The sequence below is a fragment of the Colletotrichum godetiae genome (genome assembly GCF_030913485.1).
Source record: "Colletotrichum godetiae strain CBS 193.32 chromosome Unknown BDP55scaffold_16, whole genome shotgun sequence".
Lineage (NCBI taxonomy): Eukaryota > Fungi > Ascomycota > Sordariomycetes > Glomerellales > Glomerellaceae > Colletotrichum > Colletotrichum godetiae.
Window position 1 is genome coordinate 357,352 of NW_026851264.1, and position 23,330 is coordinate 380,681.

Genomic DNA, 23,330 nt, shown 5'->3' on the forward strand with positions numbered 1-23,330 from the left:
ACTCCAACTCCCGACTCCCGAGTCCTTCCCATTGCTGATTGTTTTGAACACAACGTGGCTACTGTAGTAAGGCTGGCGATATAGGTCAGCATCCGAGGCAGCCTATGGTCGGTCTGCCATGCTATCTTGGCCCAACGAGAATCCTACATGAAAGCGTGAGGGCATCATCCACGGCCAGAAGCGCCTCTCTTGCAACCGCATGTTGAAGCTCTTTGAAATCAATTGGTTCGTCCTTACCATTGCAACATGAACGACTTCAATCTAGCACCAGAGCTGCGCAATAGAGCCACCGAACCTGTAGGAAATGACGATAGGTAATTGGGCGACAGGCAGGCTTACAATAATCGTGATCAAGGGCGCGTGCCGTCTTCCAAGCGGGTAACTGGCCCATCGGATCTTCTCAGACGAGATTCTTCTTGTCTACTCAGCCAAAGGGGCTCTGTCCGAGTAAAAGTCTCGCCTCAATGAGGCTCGGCTAGGCGCGGGATGACAGTCTCTTGGCCTCATGTGAAAGATGATCCAACTTGGTGCCACGCAGCTTGCTGTTCGCCTCAAAAGTAGCAAAGGCGCTCCCTGGAAGAAGACCACCATCGACCAAGGTAAAGTACTCCCAACAGCGTCCCGCACGCCCAATTCGGGTAACAACGATTGTTCGTACTCCAAGGTATCCTTACGTATTGGCGAAGTCAGAGGTATCGCCAACCTCTCAACGGAGCCCGCTACCCCGTTGCTACGACTACAGGGCTGCTCACCTTGAATCCCGATTCCGTCGCACGAGGATGACGACGTGTCTGGAGCGCGGTCTTGAAGCCCAATGGTCCGGATCTTCGACCAAGGCCAGTCTACTAGTGTGCACCGCGTCAATGAGTATGACTGCTTCTGTCTAGAAGTCCAATTTGCGAATATGTACTTACCCCCGTTGAGGCAAGGCTGGCAAACAACCTCCAAGGGCAACAAAACGTTCGTTCTTGTTCAAGTACAAAATCGTGTTGTACTCGCTTTCAACGTACAACGCAGCCATGAACGAATAGAGTACCAATCTGGATATAAGTAGGTCTCAAGTCAAAACTACCACAGGTAAGATACACTGGTATTTCCAATCTCAACTTGAATAAAAAAGTAAAGCGAGACCCAGAGAAAAAAACGAGTAGGGTCGCTATTGTTGCAAAGTTATGTAAAAATGTGATAAAAAAAAAGCCCCCCCATCGTACTCGCGTACGTAACGTCGTTGTACTGTCAAGGCAAAGGAATTCAATTCCACTCCCGGCACACAGGGTAGCAAGAACTTTCATCGACGAGCCCGCGCAAGCAACAAGACGGAACCAAACTCCAGGCACCACGCAAAAGAATCCAATACCCGCCCGCCAGCCCAAAGAAACCAAACCACGACACCGAGGACAGCGACCACGGACCGAGCAGCGAATCCACCCGCAACAACCAACGGCGATGATGCTGCTGTTGTTGCTGTAGACCGAGGCACCGTACCTGTCACTACAACCTCACCCTCACCCTCCTCCCCCGGCGTCCCGCGTCAAAACTTCTTGATACGCTTCTTGGCGACATCAATCTTACCCCCAACCCGATCAGCATCCTCATTCAACCGGTCCAGCATCTTGGTCTGCTCCGTCACCTCCTCATTGATCTGCAGCCCAATCTCCTTTTGCCGCCGCACAATCGCCGCCAGGGTATTCACCTGCTCGTCCTGCTCGCTCATCATCTGCCGCTGCAGTTGCACGACCCCATTATTATCCAGCTCCCGCGTCCGCTCCGTCTCCGGCAGCGGGGCGCCCAGGACCCGTCCGCCCGTCCTCGCCCCACCGCCGCTTCTGCCGAGTAGTGCCGCTTTATCACCCGCCGAGGCCCACCCTTCCCGTCCGCCCGGTCCGCCGCCGCCGTTCCTGCTGTTTCCTTGCGCCATGCTGTTGCTGAGCTTGTCTAGCCCCTCCCTTTCAACGCGAGCGGAGGAGAGCAGGTCCCTTCTGCGTCGTAATTCGCCGTCTCCGAGTCGTCCGCCCTCTCGCATGGCCCTCAGTCCGTCCGTCAGGGTGCTCACCAGCGTACCAGCCTTCACCAGCGCCTTCTTGGCAGCGGCCCCGGCCTCGGCGGCAGCAGAGGTGTTATTGCTATCCACGGCGCCATCCCGCCTCGCAAGCTGGTTCCGCGCGTCGTGCAGACAGCTCTTCATCTCGCGGTGCAGATCGAGCCATGTCGTCGGGTCGGCCGCACCGGCACGACCGCTGGTGATGAGGCCGTGGGCGCTGGCGGCCGAGTTCCCCGTGCTGCCTACGCCGGTACTGGGGAGGTTGAGAAAGGTGCGCCAGGCCGAGGTGTCGCGCCAGCGGCGATCGGGAGACTCTGCGATGGCGCGGAGGTAGGCTTCAAGACCTTTGCGACGCTGTTCTGTGAGGTCTGGGGAGGAGACTGTGGATTTGAACCAGGATTTGGAGGGGAGGGGGTTGGGGGGCGCGGCGCCGACGAGAGAGGTGAGGGTTTGGTGGAGGGTTGCAAAGTCGGAGTAGCGCTTTTGGACGACAAAGGATTTGAGGGGGAGGCGGAGGGTGATGTTGTAGAGGGTGTAGGGTTTCGATTCGCCAGTCGAGAGGATGGTTGAGGGAATGGAAATTTCGGCGGGAGGCGCCATTGTTGGAAGGTTGTTGTGGTCTGATCGAGGCTTGGGAATGTGTAGAGAGGAGAGTTTTTTCCCCTTGGGTATTGGCGATGAGCGGGGGATGGGACTGTTTGTCGGGTTTGGACGAGGCGGGAGGAAGGCTCGGACGGGCTGAGTAGTGTGTGTCGTAGCTCTCCTCGTTGATGGCGGATTGGAGAGATGGGAGGGAATCGATGCTGGGTTGTTTGGTGTTTTGCTTGCTCTTCCCGCCCAAGGTTGTCTCTTGGAGCAGTTGGCGAGATGACGTTGAGGAAATGGAATGGCTAGCGAAATAACAAAAGGCAGCCGTCGTACGGGTCAAGTAATATTTCGTGTTTGGTGATCGGAATGATGGCCTTGGTCAGTTGTTTGCGTCAGGTCCAAAAAAGGTTTCGGGGGAATGTCTGAGGTTCTTGTCTCTCCTTTCGTTCGTCCGTCTAGGTAGAGGGAAAGAGACGGGAGTGTGAGAGAGAGAGCGGTCACCTCAGGTTTCCAGAGTCAATGTAACAAACTTGGTACCTTGCCGTGCAGGTCCGCTTGTGCAGTACCTCAGCGCCCCGTAGACCTGGGCTGCTACTTCGAGGTCCCCTGTCACCTCTAGCTTCCCTAACGCGGCCGCCTGCCTGGGCTTAGGTAGCACTTTTGGGCACTGGGGATGGCCATGACCGTCGCTGGTCGTGTGCCGCTAACTGCTTGAAAGTTGACGCCTGTGGCGCATTGCGTGGAACCACTAAATTGGGGCGGCGGCAGGAATGACCGCATTTCTGGGACATGCTCGGCTGGGCACCGTGGCACCTCGCGTTCCCAGGCACCTGCCCAGTCTCTCAGGCCAGGAACTGGGGCAATGCTGACAACCCAAGTCAAGGCAGATCCAATTCACCACACGGTCGATCAAAATAGCCAATAAGGGTACCAGGTATTGTAATGATCATTTTGTCAATATAACGTGTTGAGGAAAATGTCTCTCGGTAGTCGATCAATGCACACTTGGAGAGATCCGACTTTGAAAGTAAACACAACCCAGGGTACAAAATATCCCGTTACTCTACATACACAACTCTCATACTACAGACTTATGTTTTGTGAAGAGTGTCTAGTTCGAGTCTCACCCACAATATCACTCTGTGGTAAAAACTCGGTGCAACACATTGTCCATGTAGGATTTGGACCACGCCCAAATTAAACAGGTCGGCCAGAGTGGAATGCGGTTGTGGAAGCATGGCTCAAGCCCTCATACTCTCCTCGTCTCACTCGCAAAAACTGACTCGAAGTCCCCAGACAAAACGTTTGGATTCTATCATGACTGCTCATGTGGGACGGGACTGCCGCAAGCTCTGGCCGACTTCTGTCTCGACAGTCCGAGGGCCGCTCAGCCTCATCGCCAGTATACTGATTATTACGTGCCGCAGGGTATTTGTACTAGCGCCAAACCCATGTGCTTTTACCACTCAACCCCCCTAACGCAACCTCCCATCCAACAATACAACTTCCCCCATCTGTGTCATCGTCGCCCTGCCTCGAAGCCTCCCGATTTAGAAGGTCTCCTGATCGTCGACAGCCTCGCCCTCGGCCGGGATCTCGAATCCCTCCTCCGTCGAGTACAGAATGGTCTGGATCTGCTTGACGAGGCCGTCCTCCTGCTTCTCAAGCTCGGGGTCCTCCTCCACAGCCTGCTGCACCAGAAGCTCGATATCACGGAGCTTGCTGAAGTAGAAATCACGCTCGCGCTCGAGGCCAACAACCGTCTCCTTGAGGGTGGCGTTCTCCTGCTGCAGGGCAGCTGAGCCGGGGCCTGCTGCCTTGGGGACGCGCGCACCGCCGAGAGGTGTGGTGCCACCCCGTCTGGCAGCAGCAGCACCGGTACCGGACGCGGTACGGGGGGCGGAGCCACCGCCAGAGGGCACGGGAGCGCCCTTCCGCCGGGAGACTGCGTCGTACTCTTGGTCGGGGAAGTTCAGGTCCCAGAACTTCTTAGTCCATTGAAGGAACTCGAGGTTGTCCTGCATCTTGCACTTGACCAACGCTTCGACGGGAATGGGCTTGTCGACTTGGTGCTTATGGAAGCAGTCTGTTGAGGTAGGATCTCGTCAGCCTTGACTGTTCGTTCCGTATTTGTCTTCCCCATACAGATGGGACGGAGGTGGACATCGAGATGGAACGACGTGGGATGGCGCAAACTTACTCTGCAGCACCTTGAAATTCTGAATGTACGCATATTCGCTGTTGACGTTGAACTTGACTCGAGACATGGGGATATCCATGAAGATGCTGTCAAACACCTGGCAGAGAGCTGCACTGCAGATTGAGACCAAACATTAGCAACCACCATCATCAAAATCATCATGGGTCCCACAATAAACACATGGCGGGGGAGGGGTATCCGATCAGCAACGTACCCGGTACCGCATTGCTCGACCTTTGTGATGTTGAGGGAGAGAAGCTGGTTCAGCCACTGGATGAGTTCTTGTCTAGAAAGTCCATGCCGTGTTAGCGAGGGGTTGCGATGCGCAAACGGCTGAGATGCTGCCGCGCGAAGCACCACGATGGAAGGGGATGGAAGCTTGCCCACCTGGATTCGCCCATTTTGTATGTGTGTGTTTGCCTCTGCGGCTGGGACTGTGTTGACAATCGGGAAACGCGCTCGGAATGTGGAAAGGAAATTCGTTAACGACGCTCGAGAGAAGCAGAGACGCGGTTGATGGTGGTGTTGGTGGTGGTTGAGAGGTCGAGAAGGAGGACGTGTGGAAAGTAGTAAGGTGCCGAGATTGGTTAGGACCAAAAATGACAAGTTGTAGAGCAACAGGGCAGAAATTAAATCTCGTTGCTTTGTCGGCGCCCGGCGTGAAGGCTGCCAAAATTGTTGCCAATAAAATGGTCGCCCAATCAACCATGGTGGGGTCTATCGGGAGTTGCCCCTGCCCCTAAAAGCTGATGACAAACACCGTCACGTGCGACTGATCAGTCGGGTGAGTACGTATCTTTTCGTTCCTTCCGTCTGATCAGCCAAAGGTCCAAGGGCCCCATATAGGCCCAATTGGCAATAGTGTCCCGTCTGACCGCCTGCGACAGGGGGTGGTCTATGAAGACGGCAGAAAAAGTTTAGCTCCACCGTCCGTCCAGAAAAATTTCTGGCCTGGGAACACTGCACGAGTGTGAAGACAGGCGCGTGTGTATGTGAGCTTTACAATACCCCGCGGTTCCGATAATTGTCTCTCTCAACAACCATTCCTCCACTCAACATGGCGCCTTCTCACAAGCGCAAGCAGATCGACGACGATTTCGTCCACACCATCTCCGACAATGACGAGGAAATTGTCGAGGAGGAGGCCGTGGCACCGCCGCCCAAGAAGAAGGTGAAGGCCACTAAGAAGTCGAAAAAGGCCGCTGCCAGAGAAGAGTCGCCAGAACAAGAAGTGGCCGAGGGTGTCTGGGGCCAAAAGGACGAAGACGATGGTGCTATGGACTCGGACTTTGAGTTTGCGCAAGATAATGCCATCGAATTCGGCGATGCGGAACTCGAGGGTTGGGGCTTTGAAGGCGCAAAGAAGTCCATGAACAGCAACGCATCTCTAGGCGTCGACCTGGAAGAAATCATTCGCAGAAGACGGGCAAAGAAGGGCGGCGAGGAGAAGTCGAAGGAAGATAAAGAGGAGGCTGCGGCGGACGCCGAGGTGGACAACGACATGGACGTGGATATCGACCTCGACGACGACGAAGATGGAGTTTTGGCCGACGATGCCTTTGGTATGGGTGTGGACCCTGGTGCCGAGGACTCTGAAGCCGAAAACAACGAAGGATCCGACGCAGAAGACGCAGAGGACGCCGAAGATGATGACGACGCAGCAGCATCCGACAACGACTCCGTTGCGACACCCGTGGATCACCCCGACGACCGTGGTTCAGACGATGAAGAGGAGGAAGATGCAGAGGAACAAGCAAAGCGTGACGCTTTCTTCGCCCCAGAGGAGCCTGCCAAGCCCGGCAAGAAGGATACGGCATCATCATTCCAGGCCATGTCCCTTTCGCGTCCTCTCCTGAGAGGCCTTGCCGCTGTTGGCTTCTCCAAGCCTACGCCCATTCAAGCCAAGACTGTGCCCATCGCTTTGATGGGCAAGGATGTTGTCGGTGGTGCAGTCACTGGTTCAGGAAAGACGGCCGCCTTTGTGGTCCCCATTCTTGAACGTCTCCTGTACCGGCCCAAGAAGGTTCCTACTAGTCGTGTCGTCATCCTCACCCCTACCCGTGAATTAGCTATCCAGTGTCACGCTGTTGCCACCAAGCTTGCCGCATATACCGACATCAAGTTCACTCTTGCCGTCGGTGGTCTGAGTCTCAAGGCTCAGGAAGTCGAGCTGAGGCTGAGGCCAGACGTCATCATCGCCACACCCGGTCGTTTCATCGACCACATGAGGAACTCTGCCAGCTTCAATGTCGATACCGTGGAGATTCTCGTTCTCGACGAAGCTGATCGTATGCTCGAGGATGGTTTCGCCGACGAGTTGAACGAGATTCTGACGACACTGCCCAAGTCAAGACAGACGATGCTGTTCTCCGCGACCATGACATCTTCCGTCGACAGGCTGGTGCGCGTGGGTATGAACAAGCCCGCCAGAGTCATGGTGGACTCGCAAAAGAACAAGACCGTCACCACCTTGGTACAGGAGTTTGTCCGCTTGCGGCCCGGTCGCGAGGAGAAGCGTATGGGCTATCTCGTTCACATCTGCAAGACGATGCACACCGAGCGTGTCATCATTTTCTTCCGTCAAAAGAAGGATGCTCACCGAGCGAGAATCATCTTTGGACTGTTTGGCTTGTCTTGCGCAGAGCTTCACGGTAGCATGAACCAGGCTCAGGTGAGTTCTGATGAGTCCTTGAGTTGAAAATAATCGCTAACCAAATTTGCAGAGAATTGCCAGCGTTGAAAACTTCCGTGATGGCAAGGTCAACTACCTCTTGGCGACGGATCTTGCGTCCCGTGGTCTCGATATCAAGGGCGTCGACACAGTCATTAACTACGAAGCACCCCAAAACATTGAGATTTACGTGCACAGAGTCGGTCGTACCGCCCGTGCCGGCCGCACCGGTGTGGCCATCACGCTGGCGGCGGAGCCGGATCGCAAGGTCGTCAAGGCGGCGGTCAAGGCCGGCAAGGCCAACGGCGCCAAGATCCTGAGTCGCATCATCGAGCCGACAGAGGCGGACAAGTGGCAGGACCAGGTAGACGAGATGGAGGACGAGATTGACGAGATTATGGTGGAGGAGAAGCAGGAGAAGCAGTTCCAGCAGGCCGAGATGCAGCTCAAGAAGGGCGAGAATATTATGCAGCACGAGGCCGAGATCAAGGCGCGGCCGAAGCGGACGTGGTTCGAGACGGAGGAGGACAAGAAGAAGGCCAAGATTGCGGGGCGAGAGGAGCTCAACGGGCCCAAGAATGGCAAGAAGCCGAAGCTGAGCAACAAGGACAAGAAGAAGCTCGACGCCAAGGAGATGAGGAGCGGGGATAAGGTGTGGAAGAAGGGCAGGGCGGAGCGTGACGGGCAGGGTGCCGTGTTGAACCTGAAGAAGCAGCCCAAGAAGAAGAATGTGCCGGCCAAGGGGAGGACCAGGGCGAAGCTGGCTCGCCAGAAGCGGTGATTTTGAATGTTGCCCCGGTGTCCAAAAGTCTAGACTACAATACCATGTTTCAATACCTTTTCATATCTTGACACATTGTTCATATCAAGGTTTTGATGGGTTCTGAATGGGAGTGAACTCTGATCTAGCATACTTATTGATATCTTTAGCCTACTCGCATACCCTAGATACCTATCCGTAAGTACCTATCTTGCGAATATGTACTCCGTAGAGCTGCCATCTATGTCTGTGCTTTCTATTGGGGGCCAAGCGACGTTGCGACTGTCCCATGTCATCCCCGGCCGATCATCAAAGGTGCACCTGCCATTACTACGGGGTACAAGCTGTATTTGAATGCATGCTAGCAGCACATGCTAGCAAGGTAGAAGCTATGCTGAGAAGACCTTACAACGGCCTGGACATATGCAGCTCGATATGCGAATGACGTAATGGCCGTTTCGCTCCGGAGCACGTCCCCCGGGCCCCAGCTGCAGCAGCAGCGCAGTCAGCTCAGCGACAGAAGAGGAGCCTTGTGCCTTGGAAGGCTAAAGCTGGCTGGAACCCTCCACTGTGAGTGTGAGATGCATGTGGGATGCCTTAGCTCAGAGGAGAGAGCTTTTAACCTTGCTTATTTCCGCATAAATCGCTTCCATTTCTGACACTTTGTCGCATCTGCCCCTCGAGCCCCAAGCAAACCCGCACGGCACCGCGGCATCTACCTACGCTTACCTTAATTCAACTTAGCTTGGCTTTCCGAGACCTTGCCCTCCCGCAACGTCACGAGCTCACCCTCTCCTCTACATCACCGCGTGCTCCCGCTCCCTTCCACCTCAAACCAGTTCGCACTAGTTTTCACAACCACCCAGAGTCGCGCGAGATCATGTGCTTCCATCACCCTCTGTCGTCCCTTCATCAGCTGTAGAGCGTGGGGGTCAGAAGACGCTGTCGCCTGCCAGCCTCGTAACATCGTGCACCCGTCGCCTTACTTCATTCGCCTCAATTTCTTTCACGAGCTTATTCGAACTTCTCACACTTCTCAAGCTCGCCTCCCTCCATAACATCCAAAACGTAGCGACGTCCCACGCACCGCTGCTTCTTGTCTTTGGACCTTCTGTCCAAGGCACAAACTACGAACAAGCTGGCTCCTTTCGGGCGATTTGGTCCGCCGCGTCCGCATCCTCATAACCGCACGAGTCTCCTTCGATACCTGTTCCCACGAAGCGTACGGGATCGATACCGCGAGCGCGTTCTCAACTTTCGTCTCGATACCCTTCCGCAGCTCAAACATCGATTTCAGTCGAGCATCTACCGATACATCCTCGAGCGCCAGCGCAAGCGAAACGAGAAGTCGAGGCTCGTCGACGTCTTTGCGCGTCACAGTCGCCGGCTGCTCCTGGGTCCGCCCTCGGTCAGGTCAAAGCGGCATGCGAGGGAGCGAGGAGGTACTACAGGCAAGAAGATGCCAACTTTCTCGGACTACACGACCACATATGGCGGAGGCGGAGGCGGAGGCGGAGGTGCTGGAGGCGTCAACAATGGCAGTAATGGCTATGCGTATGGCTCGGCAGAAGATCCGCCCACCCCAGGCGAGAGAGGGTTCCGGCGGAAATGGCTGGCTGCGAAGGCGGGGAGCATGTACCGAGCCGCTGCGGTAGGAGTCAACGAGATCAGGGAGGGCTATGCGCAAACGCGGGTACGGCCTTTGGAGCCGGGGGAAGGTATGCCAAGGACAACAATCCCGGGATCGTTCCCCGACGTCGCCATCACTGTCCAGGGAGACGATCAGATGGTCATCTTTCCATCCTACGCAAAGCGGCATGTTAAGCAGGATTGGACGGCGGAATACCAACAGCATTCCGAGGAAGAGCCGGGCAGCGCCAGGGACCAAGAGTTTTGGAGGAAAGAGTGGGAGCGTAATGAAGACGAGAAAGCCATCGTGGACATCGACGTCAGGGGATGGGTATACTCCCCGCATAAAGGACCAATCACTCGGCGCAACCGTATTCTCATCGGCCTTGCGCGCCAGCTAAGCGGCATCCCAGCTCCCAGACAGGATGCTCCCGCACCGGATAACCTCTCTGCGTTACACCAATCACACGAGGAACGACGAGAGCAAGAAAAGATTGCGAAAGAAGCAGCAGAAATCGAGAAGAGAGGCCAAGAAGAGCGACGCGTAGCATATCAGGGTGGTTTTAGCGAAGCGCCAAAGGACGGATCCGACGATGATGCGAATAGTATATACCGGGCGAGATCGAGGTCACGAAGTGGCACACAAACGCCAATGACAGCTCCTGGTTCTCCCAAACTGCCACCGACGAGGACAAACACTACGGGGAATGATTTAACAGATGCCGAGCTGTCTGTTGCGAATGCCAACCTCATGGCAAGAATAGCGCCGTTCATGACTACGCCTCTGGTCCAGCTGCCCATCACTGTCTTCTTCTACAATGACGAGAAGTCAGCGTCCCGGACTGTGCAGACCAACGACGCGGGCCACTTTATCCTGCGCGCCGCTTTGGAATTTGTCCCTACGCACGTCCGAGTTCTCGCTAATGAGGACTTGTCGGCAACTCAGGAAGTCAAGATCATCGAACCGAAGGGCGTCAGTTTGATCAGTGACATTGACGACACGATTAAGCGATCCAACATATCGGGTGGCGCAAAGGAGATCTTCCGCAACACCTTTGTCCGTGAGCTCAAAGACTTAACGGTTGAAGGTGTTCGGGAATGGTACACCGAGCTGCACACCATGGGGGTCAGCATGCACTACTGCTCGAACAGTCCCTGGCAACTATTCCCGGTGCTTGCCAGTTATTTCATGATAGCTGGCTTGCCCCCTGGATCGCTTCATCTGAAGCAATACAGTGGCATGCTCCAGGGTATATTTGAGCCCGTGGCAGAGAGGAAGAAGAGCACTCTCACCAGGCTCATGCACGACTTCCCCGAACGCAGGTTTCTCCTAGTCGGTGACAGCGGCGAGGCAGATTTGGAGGTTTACACAGAGCTGGTGGAAGCCCACCCAGGACGGATCATCGCCATCTTTATCCGCGACGTCACAACGCCGGAGCAAGCCGGGTACTTTGATACATCTTTTGAGACCAGTAGCGCACGTCAGCGAGGCTCAATGTCCAAGGCTACCGACCACAGCGATGCTCCACCGAATCGTCCGGGGCTTCCTCCACGCGGCGAGGCGAAGACGGTCGGGCCTGTCATGGGCGATCTCATCGACTTTTCCGATGAACCTGAAGAGACCACGTTGAACGACGCCGCTGCACTGGCTCAGATCCAGGCCAGACCCAAGCCACATTCAAGCGCCACCGATCTTGCTATTAGCCGCAAGCCCCCTCCACCACGACCCAACAAGCCAGCTGCGCTTCGCGGCGCTCCGTCTGATACGAATGTGCCAACGATCAAGGTCAACAGCATGGGTGCTACGCCTCCTCCGATGCCGAGTACTCGCAAGCCGTCCGCGGACCGGGGCAATCCTCATCCTCTGTCGCAAATGCACAATTCGTCTCAGCAGACAATTGGAAGCAACAGGAGCCTGCCGAGTACGGCCAAGATACCAGCGTCCACGTCGCAAAACGACACAAGTAAGATGAGCAAAGTTGCACCAGCGCCTCCACCGCCTCGCCGTCGGGGCACCCCTTCCACTTCCCGCAGTTTAAGTCCCCGGAGCGTCGATAACCGGCGGAGACTCTCGGGCAACGAAGACATCGATTTTGAAGCCCTCCCACCGCCGTCCGCGGCTTCCCGGCCACAGCAGGTTCAGCCGCCGACATTTGTAAGGGCGCAGACGGCCAGTCTCAGGTCCGGATCCACATCTCCAACATACGGCAGTCCGAATCTGGGACCGACAGCGGCGGCTCCAAATAGGAAGCACGAGCTGTGGATGCGTCGACTGCAGCGAGCCCAGGAGATTTTGGAGTCGCACGGGGTAGCGCTGTACACCTGGCGAAGGGGCGACGACGTAGTAGCCGAGGCTGTGGGGATGGTCAAGGAGGAGCTGAAAAGGGTTGGGCTCAACGGGGAGAAGGATGCGAAGACGGAGGGAAAGAGGTTTGAGAGGCAGATTAGGAGGGAGCAGTCGCAGCAACAGCAGCATCAACAACAACGGCCACAGCAGCAAGGGGCGTTTCAGCCAGGGTCATATCAGCAAAGGCGATGATCGTCTAGAGTTTCTTTGGACGGCATTGGAATAACCGCGAGAGGCGTGCTTGGGGGAAAGCGACAAGCCGAAAGGGAGGGGAACGGGGAAACGGAATAATAAAGGCGCTGGGTGGGTGGTTGATTCAAGTAAATAGTTTTTACAATTAAATCTGAAAATATTTCCAAACCACGCGGTTTGATTGTTCCGAGATGTTCGGCATGATGATCAACGACTCACGTTCAGTTCTTCCGAGCATGATGATGAGCAAGGAGACATGGTCTTTGGGAGACATGGTCTTTGGGAGACATGGTCTTTGGGAGGCACGGACTAAGGAAATGGTTGATGGGAAGCGTCATGAAGAAGAACACATGGCATGTGTGGCGCCCACAAGGTTCTTCTCCCCTCCCACGAGGTTAGTACCAGAACGGGCACGCAAATAGTTCGGATAGCTGTCCCGAGTTATTGGACCGCGAGGAGGAGGGTGGAGTGTTGACTGAATCCACTAGAGGCAGTTTGAAGAATATTACCGGTATGGTTGTGCTTCAGAGTTTCTGCACGTCCCCCTCTGTCTTTTTTTGAGATAGATGAACGGGACAAGTTAGCCACTACTTCCCACGAGTCCCGGAGTCTGAGGCCTGACTTACTCAGCTGAGTCGACGGCTTCTTGGGGGGCTCATCCCTGGCTGAGGTGAGTAGTCTCGGATGCGATGGAGGTCCGTGTGGGATAAAAGTCTTGCATTAAGAACATCAGACGCCGTTTAGATTGGAACTTGTGGCAGAGCATTCCATGGTATTGGGATTAATAGGGGCTGTAGATGATTGGTGGGTTTGGTATAAGCTTTTTTTGAGTTGATTATTAACCCGCTCTCTCATAGTACTACCTCATCCAGATGGTAGGTCCCACGGGTTGTGGTTGTCACGTTTGCGTACTTAGACTACGGAGTAGGCACCTTTGTTCCTGTCTATCTGACTGCCAGAAGAAAGCTTAATGCGCACAGGTTTCAGACAACTGGGGACGTGTACCTTACGTGAAGCGCGCCATCGTTCTTGCATAGATTTTCTATCCTTGTGAGGAACGTGCTTCTGTTTAGGGGGATGAAGCGCATTGTGGTCGTTGCACGCGGGACAGTAGGACGTTGAGCCCAAAGATGGTCTATTGACTAAACTTTGAGTGAGAGAAACTGGGAGTATAGGGGTGCGTTGATATTGACAGCGGGCGGTTAAAGACAAGAAATAGGCGGCAGAAATTCAAAGAGATATAAAGATGATAGAGTTCGCTGGCGTGTTGGGTTTGAATTTAGATCATCATCAACAGCTTTCAAGAGCTTTTCTCAAAAAGATCACAAAGAACTCTTTTTCGTTTCGTTTTACATCTTTTTCGTTCAAGCGACTGGGTCGTCTCATATGACAGCTGGTTCTTTCAATACACCAGAAATCTCCTATATAGTAGAGCCAAGCTTCTTCATCAAGTTCATCCCAACCGCTTTTTTGTCATAGCCAAGACGCTATCATCTATTCGCCCCCCCTCCACAACCACCATCTCATCTCAAAGAAGTCCACTTTACGAGTTAGACCAACAATGTACATCCGAAACAACCTCCTCGTCTTGGCTCTCTGCCTCTCCACCCTGGGCCTCGCCTCGCCCACGACCAACTCAAAGAGCGGCTCCAAGACGTCGCACAAGGGGAGTGGTTCCTCCAAGGGCGGGAAAGCGCCCTCTAGCCTCCCAGCTCATGCGCCAAAGAGTACATCGGCGCCGAGTTCCGGATCCGCTGCCGGTGGTGGTGCTGGCACTGGCGGTGGTGGTTCCGCAGCAGGCAACGGGACCACCTCTGGCGGCACCAACACGGAGCTGCAGACGACGTTCCCGACGGCCAAGGGGTCGCAGAACATTGCTGCCGTGAAGACCATTGCTGCAGGCCAGTCCTTCGACGGCGGCATGGTGATGTGGGATCGGAGCCCGAGTACCTGCAAGGGCCAGACCGAGGGCGGGAACAAGGACGCCGTGTTTATCCTCGAGGAAGGGGCTACGATTAGCAATGTGATTATTGGGCCTAATAATGGTGAGGGCATTCATTGCTTGGGGAGTTGTACTATCAACAACGTGTAAGTCTTGACCTCACTAGGCGCATGCCACATCCCCTTCATGAGCTTTCACTGATAGTCCATGGATTAGGTGGTTCCAAAAAGTCTGCGAGGACGCCATTACATTCCGCCAAACGTCAGGTACATCCTACGTCAACGGCGGGGGCGCCCAAGACGCAGCCGATAAGGTCCTCCAGCATGACGGCGGCGGTACCGTCGCCGTGAAGAACTACTTTTGCAAGAACTGCAGTAAGATGTACCGCAGCTGCGGTAACTGCAAGACGCAGGTGGCGCGGCACTCGACTTTTGACAATATCCGGCTCGATGGCGGGAAGGTCCTGTCTGGTGTGAATGGAAACTTGGGCGATGGGACGATTGTGAGGGACTCGTGCGTGTTGGGCGGCGCGCAGGTGTGTGAGAATTTTGAGGGGAATAGTAGTGGTGCGGAACCGAAGCTTGTTTCGAGTGGGCCGGATGGGAAGTTGTGTGTTGCTACGAATGTTAAGACGAGTGGGTGTTGAGGAATGGTGAGAGGTCTCTGTGAGGCTTTGGTTGTCTACCTGGAAGAAGGTTGGGTTCCGTTGTCTATACTTTGAAGCAGTACATATGATTTAGAAACGGCCGAGAGTAAGACTCAACCTAGACTTAGGTCACGCTCTAGGCTGAAGCTGTAGATACATCCACGTTGTCACGAAATTTACTCGCTGTCAAGTTGAAGTTGTCAATGCAGACGGAGACGTCGAGTTTCTCTTTTCTGACGTGACCCTCGCCATCTCTCGGTTTCGCATTACTCGTTCTTTCTCCTCCCACTTAGGCTCGAAACGAGACACATATCTTTCTCCTCGCTTCATACTCTCATTGCTGCATAAGGAATTCCTCTTGTGAATGATACATGAACCAGATTTGATACCCCTTCTCAAGTTCACAGACACCAGAGCTTCGTCTTCGTGGTCTCGAAGTCTGTGAAGGTGTGGTGTTCATGACCAGGGTATCCCTCTGGCCTACACTCGAGAGTCCCGCCAAACTAATCGACAGTCCCTGCCCTTATGATCCCCACCACATCCACAACGAGGGCTTTCAGAGTCTTTCTTCCCACAAGAAATTCGCCCATTATGAGTACAATTCGGAGATGCGGCTTCCACATCAGCTGAGCGTGTAAATCTCGCGTTCACTGGTCTATTAGTCTAGTTGGTTAGGACGTCGGATTCTGACGATGGTTTCGCCTCAAAGGACTTCCGTAAGCCCAGGTTCGAATCCTGGATGGACCTTCATTGCTTTTGTCGATGGGCGCTCTTGAACTTGCAAGATGCGAGCAAGCATGGAAGCTTTTGCTGAGACTGGCCTTTATCAAGTCACACATCGTGTTCGAACCATGGTGCTCTAGACTGGATGTACTTGCGCCGATGTGCAGCCAAGAATCGACCTGATCTTGGTAAGCGCTTGTGTTTTGGACATAAGGGTCAAGTTTAAATTGTTTACTGTGGCATCATGTTTGTATACATGCTTCTTTTCATTAAGAGCTGTCAAACAGAGACAATGTGCACGCGGTGCTGAAACGGCGATGTCGAGTTTAACTTGATTTATGGGGCACATTGCTGGGATACATCAACCTCGAATGCTAAATTACTTTATCTTGGCAACGCGTAACCCCCTTATGCTTTGTTTGGCAGAGTCTGAGAGAAAACAAAAGCATTTGTGTTCATTACTGCCAAAAAGTTCAAGCCGAATGCAGTCCTACTTCACATCAATGGCGAAGGATCGGCCATGCCGTTGAGGAATACGGGGAAAGCAGGGGAAGATCAGGCAATGTCACCACGGGAGAAGTCATTATCGAAGCCCGCCATGGCCCGACTGCCTAATGCGGCCGAAAGGACCGGGGCTACTAGGGAGGCCGGACCGGGGTCATGGGGGGCTGTCGGCTGTCCGCCGTTTGCCGAGCGCGGCATTGTGGGGGGCAAGGACGGGGTTCATCTCGTATCGCAAGGGGATCACGGTACTCTAAAGTGACACTCTAATAATAGGGATCATGTGGATATTTACAGGTAGTGAAAAAGACGTGAAGAAGGCCCTTGGGCTGCGCCTCAAAGGAAATGTTCTAACAGTGCTTGCTCGAAACATCCAAACCGAATTCGTTGTTTGTCTTTGTTCGTGTGCCTTTGGGCAGCTTTCCCTCGTTCGAACATGTACCCTCACTCATTCTTGGGTCTCTTGACTTCGTACCTTTCGTTCTGCTCTATTGCCCATGCGATCCCAACCGAACGACGCCAGGCCAACGACACCTCTGCTGACGTCCAGACATACTTCAATCTAGATGGCTCAGCGCACGGCGACAAGGTCAAGTCTCTCATTGCCGATGGCTATCGCATGATATCCTTGAGCAACTATGGCACGGCGTTGGATGCAAAGTATGCTGCTGTCTGGGTACGGCGGGATGGAAAGCCGTTTGAAGTCATCTACGGCGCAGACGAGGCGACTTACGACGACTGGTTCGACTTGTGGAAGTCCAAAGGCTATGTTCCGACGCACATCTCCGTCACGGGACCGGCTGGCAGCGCCATCTACGCGGGTGTCATGGAGAAGGCAGATGTCACCAAATGGACACAGCTTTGCGGTCTTACCAATCCCTACGCGTTTGACAATGCGACCAATGGTATCGACATGGTTGTGAAGGGCTTCAGCATGTACGGCTCCCCTTCGGACCGCCTCTATTGCGTGTTGGGCCACGAAAATATTGGGAATCAGATGTCTACCATCTTTTACTCCTCTGGCAACTACACCATCGACTATCCCAAGATCTTTGAGTCCGAGACGGCGAAGCGCTTCTGGAGGCCTTCTCGCCTCTTTCGCTCAGATGATCACGTTGTCACTCCCCAGTTCGTGGACACCTCTGTTGGGAAATGGGTGGCAATGAATGATCTCACGGCTGAAGAGCTGTCTTCTCAGATTGGCTTCCAGAAGCAGCAGGGCTTACACCCGATTGACCTCCAGGGGGGTGGCTCTGGACAGGATATCCGCTTCGCCGTCATCTTCGCAGAAAGCGACGTTCCCGAGACCCGAGAATGGACCGCCACCGGCTCCTTCACCGGCTTCAAGGATAACGCGGGTGCCACAACGGCCTTTGATGCCGCCATGCAGACTTGGATGAGGAAGAACGGCGTCCGCCAGGCCCAACTCGCCATCGCATCCAACGGTTCGACCATTGCTGAACGCGGGTATACCTGGGCGGAGAGCAACCGCCCCATCGTTGAGACGGACGACGTCTTCCTCCTCGCCAGTGTGAGCAAGATCTTTGTCCACGCGGCCATCTTTAACCTCATCGAGGCTGGGAAGCTCAACTACTCCACGGCTGCATACCCTTTACTCGGATACAACGAGCCCGTAGACGCCCGCGCAAAGGACATCACCATCGACCACCTCCTCGCGCACACGTCCGGGTACAACCGCGATAGGTCCGGCGACCCGAGTTTCTTGTTCCGCGAGATCGCCATTGACATGTTCAACGGCACCCGCGCCGCAACGCTACGGGACGTCATCGAGTACCAGGTCGCCCGCCCGCTCGACTTCGCCCCCGGCACCGACTACGCCTACTCCAACTACGGCACCATGCTCCTGAGCTACATCGTCAGCAACATCACAGCGATGCCCTACCTCGACTTCTTGAAGGCCAATATCCTCGGCGACCTGGACGTGCGTCAGTACGAGACGGCAGCGGCGGAGCACGCCGGGGACCGCATCGTCCAGGAGAGCAAGTACACGGGCTACGACCCGCGCGAACCACAGGCGTACCGACTCGTGCCGGGCCCGTACGGCGGCGATGGGGCTATCAAGGAGGAGTGCGCGGGGGCGTTCTCGCTTGCGGCAAGTGCGGGAACGGTGGCGAGGTTCATCGGCTCACACGCGGTCAGCGGGACCGGCGGTCGGGCGCCGTTTGCGGAGCGGGACGGGACGGTGGTTGGGGCGAGGACTTTTGCGTCAAGTAGGCCTGATCTTGACTGGGCTTTGACGATTAATACGCGGGAGTACATCTCTGAGGCGGAGTTTGACGATTTGAGGTATTGGAAAATACCTTTTGTATTTGAGGACTTCGCGGTGGCGTAGAGGACGATGAAGATGAATATAGGTATGTTAATTCGGAAGTTTGTGAACATGAAGTCAAATGTTGATCTCGGATATGTTACTGCAGCTCTGACCTAAATGATACTAATATCGACCCTTTCAACGGATCAAGACAACTTGCTCCCAACAACTGCATACTTCCTCAACGCTTTTAAAGCTTCTGCATACTCACGCTCAATCACTTGAGCATGCCTGAGAGATCGAGGTGTTATCGAGCAAGGGAATGGCAATGGACTGGAGTTGAAGCCATCTGAGTACGCGAAGCTGTGTGTACATCAAATCAGTTCACATATCATGTGCGCGCAAGGGGCAAGGGGTCAGACTTACATGTCAACATCAATATCTCTTCTTTTCTCATCTTTCTCAGGGTTGATTTCAAATCCCCAGAGTGTTCTCGCGATGTTCAAGGCCACGGACGCAGACCCAAGGTGCATGCCGGGGCAGATCCGGCGGCCCCAACCAAAAGCACTATGGCCGAATGTGCCAGGGTATTCGCGGTCGGTCAAGAACCGCTCAGGTCTAAATTCATGGGGTTCTGGGAAGTCCGCTTCGTTGAGATGGACTAGAACGTACTTAGTCAGAGCATCACACAGGGTCTTTAGCATCTTAGGCTCGACGTACTGCTCCATAGAGGGGCGATGACAGTGCTGCCCTTTGGGATGAACATGCCCTTGTAGATATGATCCGCGGTGCTTGCATGGGGAGTGCCACCGAGCACGGCGACAGGTCGCCAGCGTAACGTCTCCGAAGCTATGGCGCGGACATACTCGAGCCTGTTCAGATCCTCAAACGTGGGCAGCCGGTCGCTTCCAACGACTCTGTCAAGCTCCTCTTGTGCTCTGGGGATGAACTGTGGGCCAAACTTGGCACAAGCCAGGAAAAAGCTGGCTAGAGACCCGGCCGACTTGAGACATTGGTGGTTAGTAAGGTTGGGGTTTTGCATGACTCCGCACCATGAAAGGGAAATTTTGTCTCACCGTCTCAACGCCAGCCCCAAACGGTGAGCCCGCTGTGTACGCTATTTCGAGGTCTGACATCCCGAGGTTGGTTTGTTCTTGGAGCAGGTGTTTTGCGAAGGATTCTGGCGCGACGCCCCTGGAAACTTTGTCCCTGACTTCGTCCATGAGTTCGGTGTACATCTGAACGTCCTTCTGTCGTTGCTTCAAGACTTCGGCCTTCCACGTAGCCAAGAAGCTGGGGACGTATTTGAGAATAGGATATCTCTCTACAGCAAACTTGCCAGGGATACTAAATGCCGATAAGAACCGTTAGAAACACCAAGTCCATAGGGGAGTTGAGAAGAAGACGGAATAGCTGACTTGACCGATGTCAAACGTCCCATCGACTCAGCATTGCGCTGGACAACAATATCAGTGGCGATACCCTCCACCCTTCTACCGTATGTTACCGTCACAATGACAGAAGCCGCATACCGCTCAAGATGCCTTCTAAAATCTCTGGGAGTCGTGAGGAGCTCATGCATAAGCACCTTGGACTCCAGACTCTGCACCGGCCGGTACGTCTCACTCTGCCGCTGCATGAAGCCGCTGTGCAGGAGTTTTCGCCATCGCCGCCAAAAGGGAGAGTACGAGGCCATCAGACCCCTCATGCCGCCGGAAAGCAGCTCGCCGCCCATGATGAAGCGCGGCCGTGACGAGAAGATGGAGCCTTTCTTTTCGAGGAGGTCCCACGCCGCTTGAGCCGAGCCCAGCACGACGGTCGGCGTCGGGCCCATCTGGAGGTAAACGACGTCGCCGTACTCCCTGCTAAGTTCCTGAAACCAAAGCCATGGCTTTCGAATGCCTGTTTTGATGATCTTGGGGCCGGGGGGGAGTTGTGATCGGTGTGAATAGAGTTTCCATTCTTGTCGTAACTATTCAGGATTGAAAATGTCAGGACAGTGGCGAGTAAAGCATGGCAGTATGAAGTTTTCTTACCCGGGGGAATATGAGAGCTAGGTACGAAACTCCAGCCAACACCCCTAAGTAAACGAGAATGTTAAAGAGCATGGTGGACTGGTTGACTCTTGATAGACCAGGATAACAAGTGTGAAACCTCAACACACGCATACATAGATGTTGAGTCTTCAGTCTTTCTTCGGTTATCTCAAAAGACTTAGCCGGGGATATCTATGGGTTTGGACGGGGCAATAGTACTGGATAGTAATCAAACCCGAGGTTATTCAATTTTCGATAGTCAGTCGAGTGGCTAGCGCTTCCACTTCGACTCTTCCAACAATTGCCGATCTTGGCGGACACGATTCAGCAAGCCACAACTGTGTCTTTTCAATCCTTCCCGCTCGATAGTCATGGATAAATCAAGTCACGATACGAACAAGTCCCCTTGATAACCCCGCAGTCTGGGTCAGAGCTGCACGTGGGTTACGCGGGGGAAGCAACATGCGTGTGGGGGAACTACCCCCGAAACGAAGCGGCCCATGCATGCTTCTTGCTGACTCCAAACTTACAAACGCCTTGGTTGGACAGCGGAAAATCATACCCTAGCCCTGGGTAGCATCACCGCGGCAGTTGTTCGAGTGAGATGAAGAGCATGGGAGGAGAAGAGGTACAAAGTCTAGGAGGTCCCTGTAGGCCCAAATCTAAATGGACGATACTCCCTGCTTGTACACTACTTAGGGAACTTCGGAATTTGAATCTTTGACCAGATTGTAAACTTAGGCTCTAGTTTCACCTCTATTATGACACCTGATTCTTCCGCTTGGCTGAGCAAGCCTTTGTTGACGTCGATCCTCCTTGGCATAGGAGGCTTTCTCTATGGGTAGTGAGTCTTTCTAAGCAACGGTAATGTCTCATCAACTACATTCTTACGCTATAGCATAGTGATTCGGGAATAATTACACCAAGTTTGGCACTCAAGTCATTTCTCACTTATTTCGGAAACCCTGATGCTCCCCTTCGAGGTGCTATCGTTTCCGTATATCAAGCTGGAGGTATGGCGTGTCCTGAGAACGGCAATGACTGTTCGTCTAATAGTACTCCTAGCATGGCTTGGGAGTGCATCTGTTGGTGTTACTAGCGACAAGTTTGGCCGCCGTAAAGCTATTGCTTTTGGCTGCATTTGGGGCGTCATCGGCGGTGCTCTGATGGCGGGTGCTGCCCACGTCGCAATGCGTACGTAAATTTCAGATCTGAGAAAACGCGAGAAGGAATGCTCAAATGAGATTCAGTCATTATGGGCCGACTACTAGTTGGCTTTGCAGTCGGTACAATCACTGGCGTAGCTCCAGTCTTTGGAGCAGAGATCGCTAAGGTAGGTTGCATCGCTCTACGAACGACGAAGATGCGAGATATTAATCTTCCCCAGACTCATGAGAGGGCCAGAATCACAGCTGTCAACCAGATGAGTAAGTTGGAACATCGATAGCTAGTCTCGATTAACGCATGCTAATAAGATCAAGTGGTCGCTTGGGGCTTCTTCGTCGCTCTCTGGACCGGCGTTGGTGAAGGCAAATGGCAAAACCCCAATCAATGGAGGCTCGGCTTCGCGATCCAGAGCGTCCCTGCCTTGGTCCTGGGTATCAGTGTTCTCTTTCTGGGTGAATCGCCCAGATGGCTATGCCTGAAAGGTCGACACGAGGAAGCCGAGAAAGCTTTCCGCAACTACCACTACAACGGATCCAACGACGACTGGTGCCGTAACGAGTTCACCGTTATCCAAGTCAACATCGCAGAGGAGCTGCAGGCCCAGGGTCGGCTCTCCTGGGGCGACCTGTTCAAGACGCCCGCGTTCCGTAAGCGGCTCTTTGTCGGCTCGTTCGTCTGGGCTGCTGCCATGCTTTCCGGAATTTCGTTTGTTCAGTATTATCAGACGGCCATCTACGCTACACTGCAGTTCAGCCAAGATCAACAACTTCTCGTTAGTGGTCTTTATGGTTCTGTGGCACCCGTGGCCTGTCTCATCTCGTTGTTCTTTGTCGATCGCATCGGCCGCAAGAAGATTCTCATCATGAGCTCGTCTCTGTTGTCACTTTGTTACTTGATCATCACCATCTTAGCAGCAGTATACCCTGCAAGACCCGGATTTCCGACTAACGAGGCGGCTCAGCGCGGCCTTATTGCATGCATTTTCGCTGTTTCGGCCAACTATTCCGCGCTCCTGGGGCCTATGACATGGATTATTCCGTGAGTATTGTTCAGAGTATCACTTCCCGAACAGCCGCGTTAACATGAGTATAGACCCGAAGTATTCACTACGGAGCTACGAGCCAAAGCAAACGCCATAGTCCAGGTCATTCATTACTCCATTAGTCTCATCATTACGCAGTGTTCACCAATCGCGCTGGCTGTGGTTGGGTGGAAGTATTATGTACGTTAAACTTGTCTCCACTTGCGTTCAACTGATTCCGTCTTCTAATCTGATATCTCAGATATTATTCATCATATCCAACGCTTTCTGTGCTATCGTCTTTGCGTTCTTCTATCCCGAGACCAGAGGTATAAATCTTATCACCCATCGTCTATGGGCGGGAGCTAACACCTCACTCACAGGAAAATCATTGGAAGAAATCGACGAGATCTTTGGCGAAGTCAAAATCGTGCGTGATATTGATTTTGCCGAGAAAACTGGAGTTCAAGAAGTCGAAATTCGTCAGCGCAAATGAGGAAGTTGCGGGATTTCAACATAACAGGAAAGATAATAACTGTGTGTCTAGTACCTTGGTGTAGATACAAATTGATAGAAGAGATAGTTGACCTCAAT

The 23,330-nt window shown here is 53.9% G+C and overlaps 8 protein-coding genes and 1 non-coding gene across 9 annotated transcripts; 6 read left to right on the forward strand and 3 right to left on the reverse strand.

Moving 5' to 3' along the window:
* Positions 1–1,531: 1,531 nt before the first annotated feature.
* BDP55DRAFT_550176 (PX domain-containing protein) lies at positions 1,532–2,641 on the reverse strand (the record flags this gene model as incomplete). The annotated part of the gene is made up of 1 exon (XM_060568996.1): positions 1,532–2,641. The coding sequence occupies one exon, from the start codon at positions 2,639–2,641 to the stop codon at positions 1,532–1,534; it is 1,110 nt and encodes a 369-aa protein (XP_060430784.1).
* A 1,502-nt stretch (positions 2,642–4,143) lies between these two features.
* BDP55DRAFT_100768 (EB1-like domain-containing protein) lies at positions 4,144–5,632 on the reverse strand. The gene is made up of 4 exons (XM_060565293.1): positions 5,217–5,632; positions 5,044–5,115; positions 4,830–4,942; positions 4,144–4,715 (listed from the first exon to the last, which is right to left on the reverse strand). The coding sequence occupies exons 1-4, from the start codon at positions 5,228–5,230 to the stop codon at positions 4,180–4,182; spliced, it is 735 nt and encodes a 244-aa protein (XP_060430785.1). The 5' UTR covers positions 5,231–5,632; the 3' UTR covers positions 4,144–4,179.
* Positions 5,633–5,674: 42 nt separating this feature from the next.
* BDP55DRAFT_580448 (P-loop containing nucleoside triphosphate hydrolase protein) lies at positions 5,675–8,361 on the forward strand. Its single transcript, XM_060570814.1, has 2 exons — positions 5,675–7,500; positions 7,553–8,361. Exons 1-2 carry the CDS (start codon positions 5,887–5,889, stop codon positions 8,279–8,281), a joined length of 2,343 nt encoding a protein of 780 aa, XP_060430786.1. The 5' UTR covers positions 5,675–5,886; the 3' UTR covers positions 8,282–8,361.
* Positions 8,362–9,702: 1,341 nt separating this feature from the next.
* BDP55DRAFT_660750 (uncharacterized protein) lies at positions 9,703–12,592 on the forward strand. The gene has a single exon (XM_060574652.1). The coding sequence runs from the start codon at positions 9,720–9,722 to the stop codon at positions 12,426–12,428; it is 2,709 nt and encodes a 902-aa protein (XP_060430787.1). The 5' UTR covers positions 9,703–9,719; the 3' UTR covers positions 12,429–12,592.
* Positions 12,593–13,989: 1,397 nt separating this feature from the next.
* Positions 13,990–15,016, forward strand: BDP55DRAFT_741247 (pectate lyase-domain-containing protein; the record flags this gene model as incomplete). The annotated part of the gene is made up of 3 exons (XM_060580434.1): positions 13,990–14,084; positions 14,172–14,516; positions 14,587–15,016. The coding sequence occupies 3 exons, from the start codon at positions 13,990–13,992 to the stop codon at positions 15,014–15,016; spliced, it is 870 nt and encodes a 289-aa protein (XP_060430788.1).
* Positions 15,017–15,668: 652 nt separating this feature from the next.
* On the forward strand, positions 15,669–15,763 carry BDP55DRAFT_t137. Its single transcript has one exon. It is a non-coding gene; the product is annotated as a tRNA-Gln (tRNA).
* Positions 15,764–16,587: 824 nt separating this feature from the next.
* BDP55DRAFT_660752 (beta-lactamase/transpeptidase-like protein) lies at positions 16,588–18,607 on the forward strand. Its single transcript, XM_060574653.1, has one exon. It carries the CDS (start codon positions 16,677–16,679, stop codon positions 18,591–18,593), a length of 1,917 nt encoding a protein of 638 aa, XP_060430789.1. The 5' UTR covers positions 16,588–16,676; the 3' UTR covers positions 18,594–18,607.
* On the reverse strand, positions 18,608–20,922 carry BDP55DRAFT_660757 (cytochrome P450). The gene is made up of 6 exons (XM_060574654.1): positions 20,549–20,922; positions 19,931–20,484; positions 19,589–19,859; positions 19,233–19,515; positions 18,939–19,173; positions 18,608–18,875 (listed from the first exon to the last, which is right to left on the reverse strand). The coding sequence occupies exons 1-6, from the start codon at positions 20,678–20,680 to the stop codon at positions 18,719–18,721; spliced, it is 1,632 nt and encodes a 543-aa protein (XP_060430790.1). The 5' UTR covers positions 20,681–20,922; the 3' UTR covers positions 18,608–18,718.
* A 387-nt stretch (positions 20,923–21,309) lies between these two features.
* On the forward strand, positions 21,310–23,232 carry BDP55DRAFT_550336 (general substrate transporter; the record flags this gene model as incomplete). Its single annotated transcript, XM_060569013.1, has 9 exons — positions 21,310–21,392; positions 21,452–21,561; positions 21,614–21,742; positions 21,799–21,881; positions 21,936–21,975; positions 22,030–22,753; positions 22,808–22,937; positions 22,999–23,065; positions 23,120–23,232. 9 exons carry the CDS (start codon positions 21,310–21,312, stop codon positions 23,230–23,232), a joined length of 1,479 nt encoding a protein of 492 aa, XP_060430791.1.
* Positions 23,233–23,330: the final 98 nt, after the last annotated feature.

Coding starts and splice junctions, on each gene's coding strand:
- BDP55DRAFT_100768 (XM_060565293.1), bottom strand. Junction 4,943..5,043: donor GTCGAGCAATGCGGTACCGG/GTACGTTGCTGA, acceptor CTCAATCTGCAG/TGCAGCTCTCTGCCAGGTGT. Junction 4,716..4,829: donor GAATTTCAAGGTGCTGCAGA/GTAAGTTTGCGC, acceptor CTACCTCAACAG/ACTGCTTCCATAAGCACCAA.
- BDP55DRAFT_580448 (XM_060570814.1), top strand. CDS start 5,887: ATGGCGCCTTCTCACAAGCGCAAGCAGATCGACGACGATTTCGTCCAC. Junction 7,501..7,552: donor GTAGCATGAACCAGGCTCAG/GTGAGTTCTGAT, acceptor CCAAATTTGCAG/AGAATTGCCAGCGTTGAAAA.
- BDP55DRAFT_660752 (XM_060574653.1), top strand. CDS start 16,677: ATGTACCCTCACTCATTCTTGGGTCTCTTGACTTCGTACCTTTCGTTC.
- BDP55DRAFT_660750 (XM_060574652.1), top strand. CDS start 9,720: ATGCCAACTTTCTCGGACTACACGACCACATATGGCGGAGGCGGAGGC.
- BDP55DRAFT_660757 (XM_060574654.1), bottom strand. CDS start 20,680: ATGCGTGTGTTGAGGTTTCACACTTGTTATCCTGGTCTATCAAGAGTC. Junction 19,860..19,930: donor GGACGTTTGACATCGGTCAA/GTCAGCTATTCC, acceptor ATCGGCATTTAG/TATCCCTGGCAAGTTTGCTG. Junction 18,876..18,938: donor AGAGATATTGATGTTGACAT/GTAAGTCTGACC, acceptor ATGTACACACAG/CTTCGCGTACTCAGATGGCT.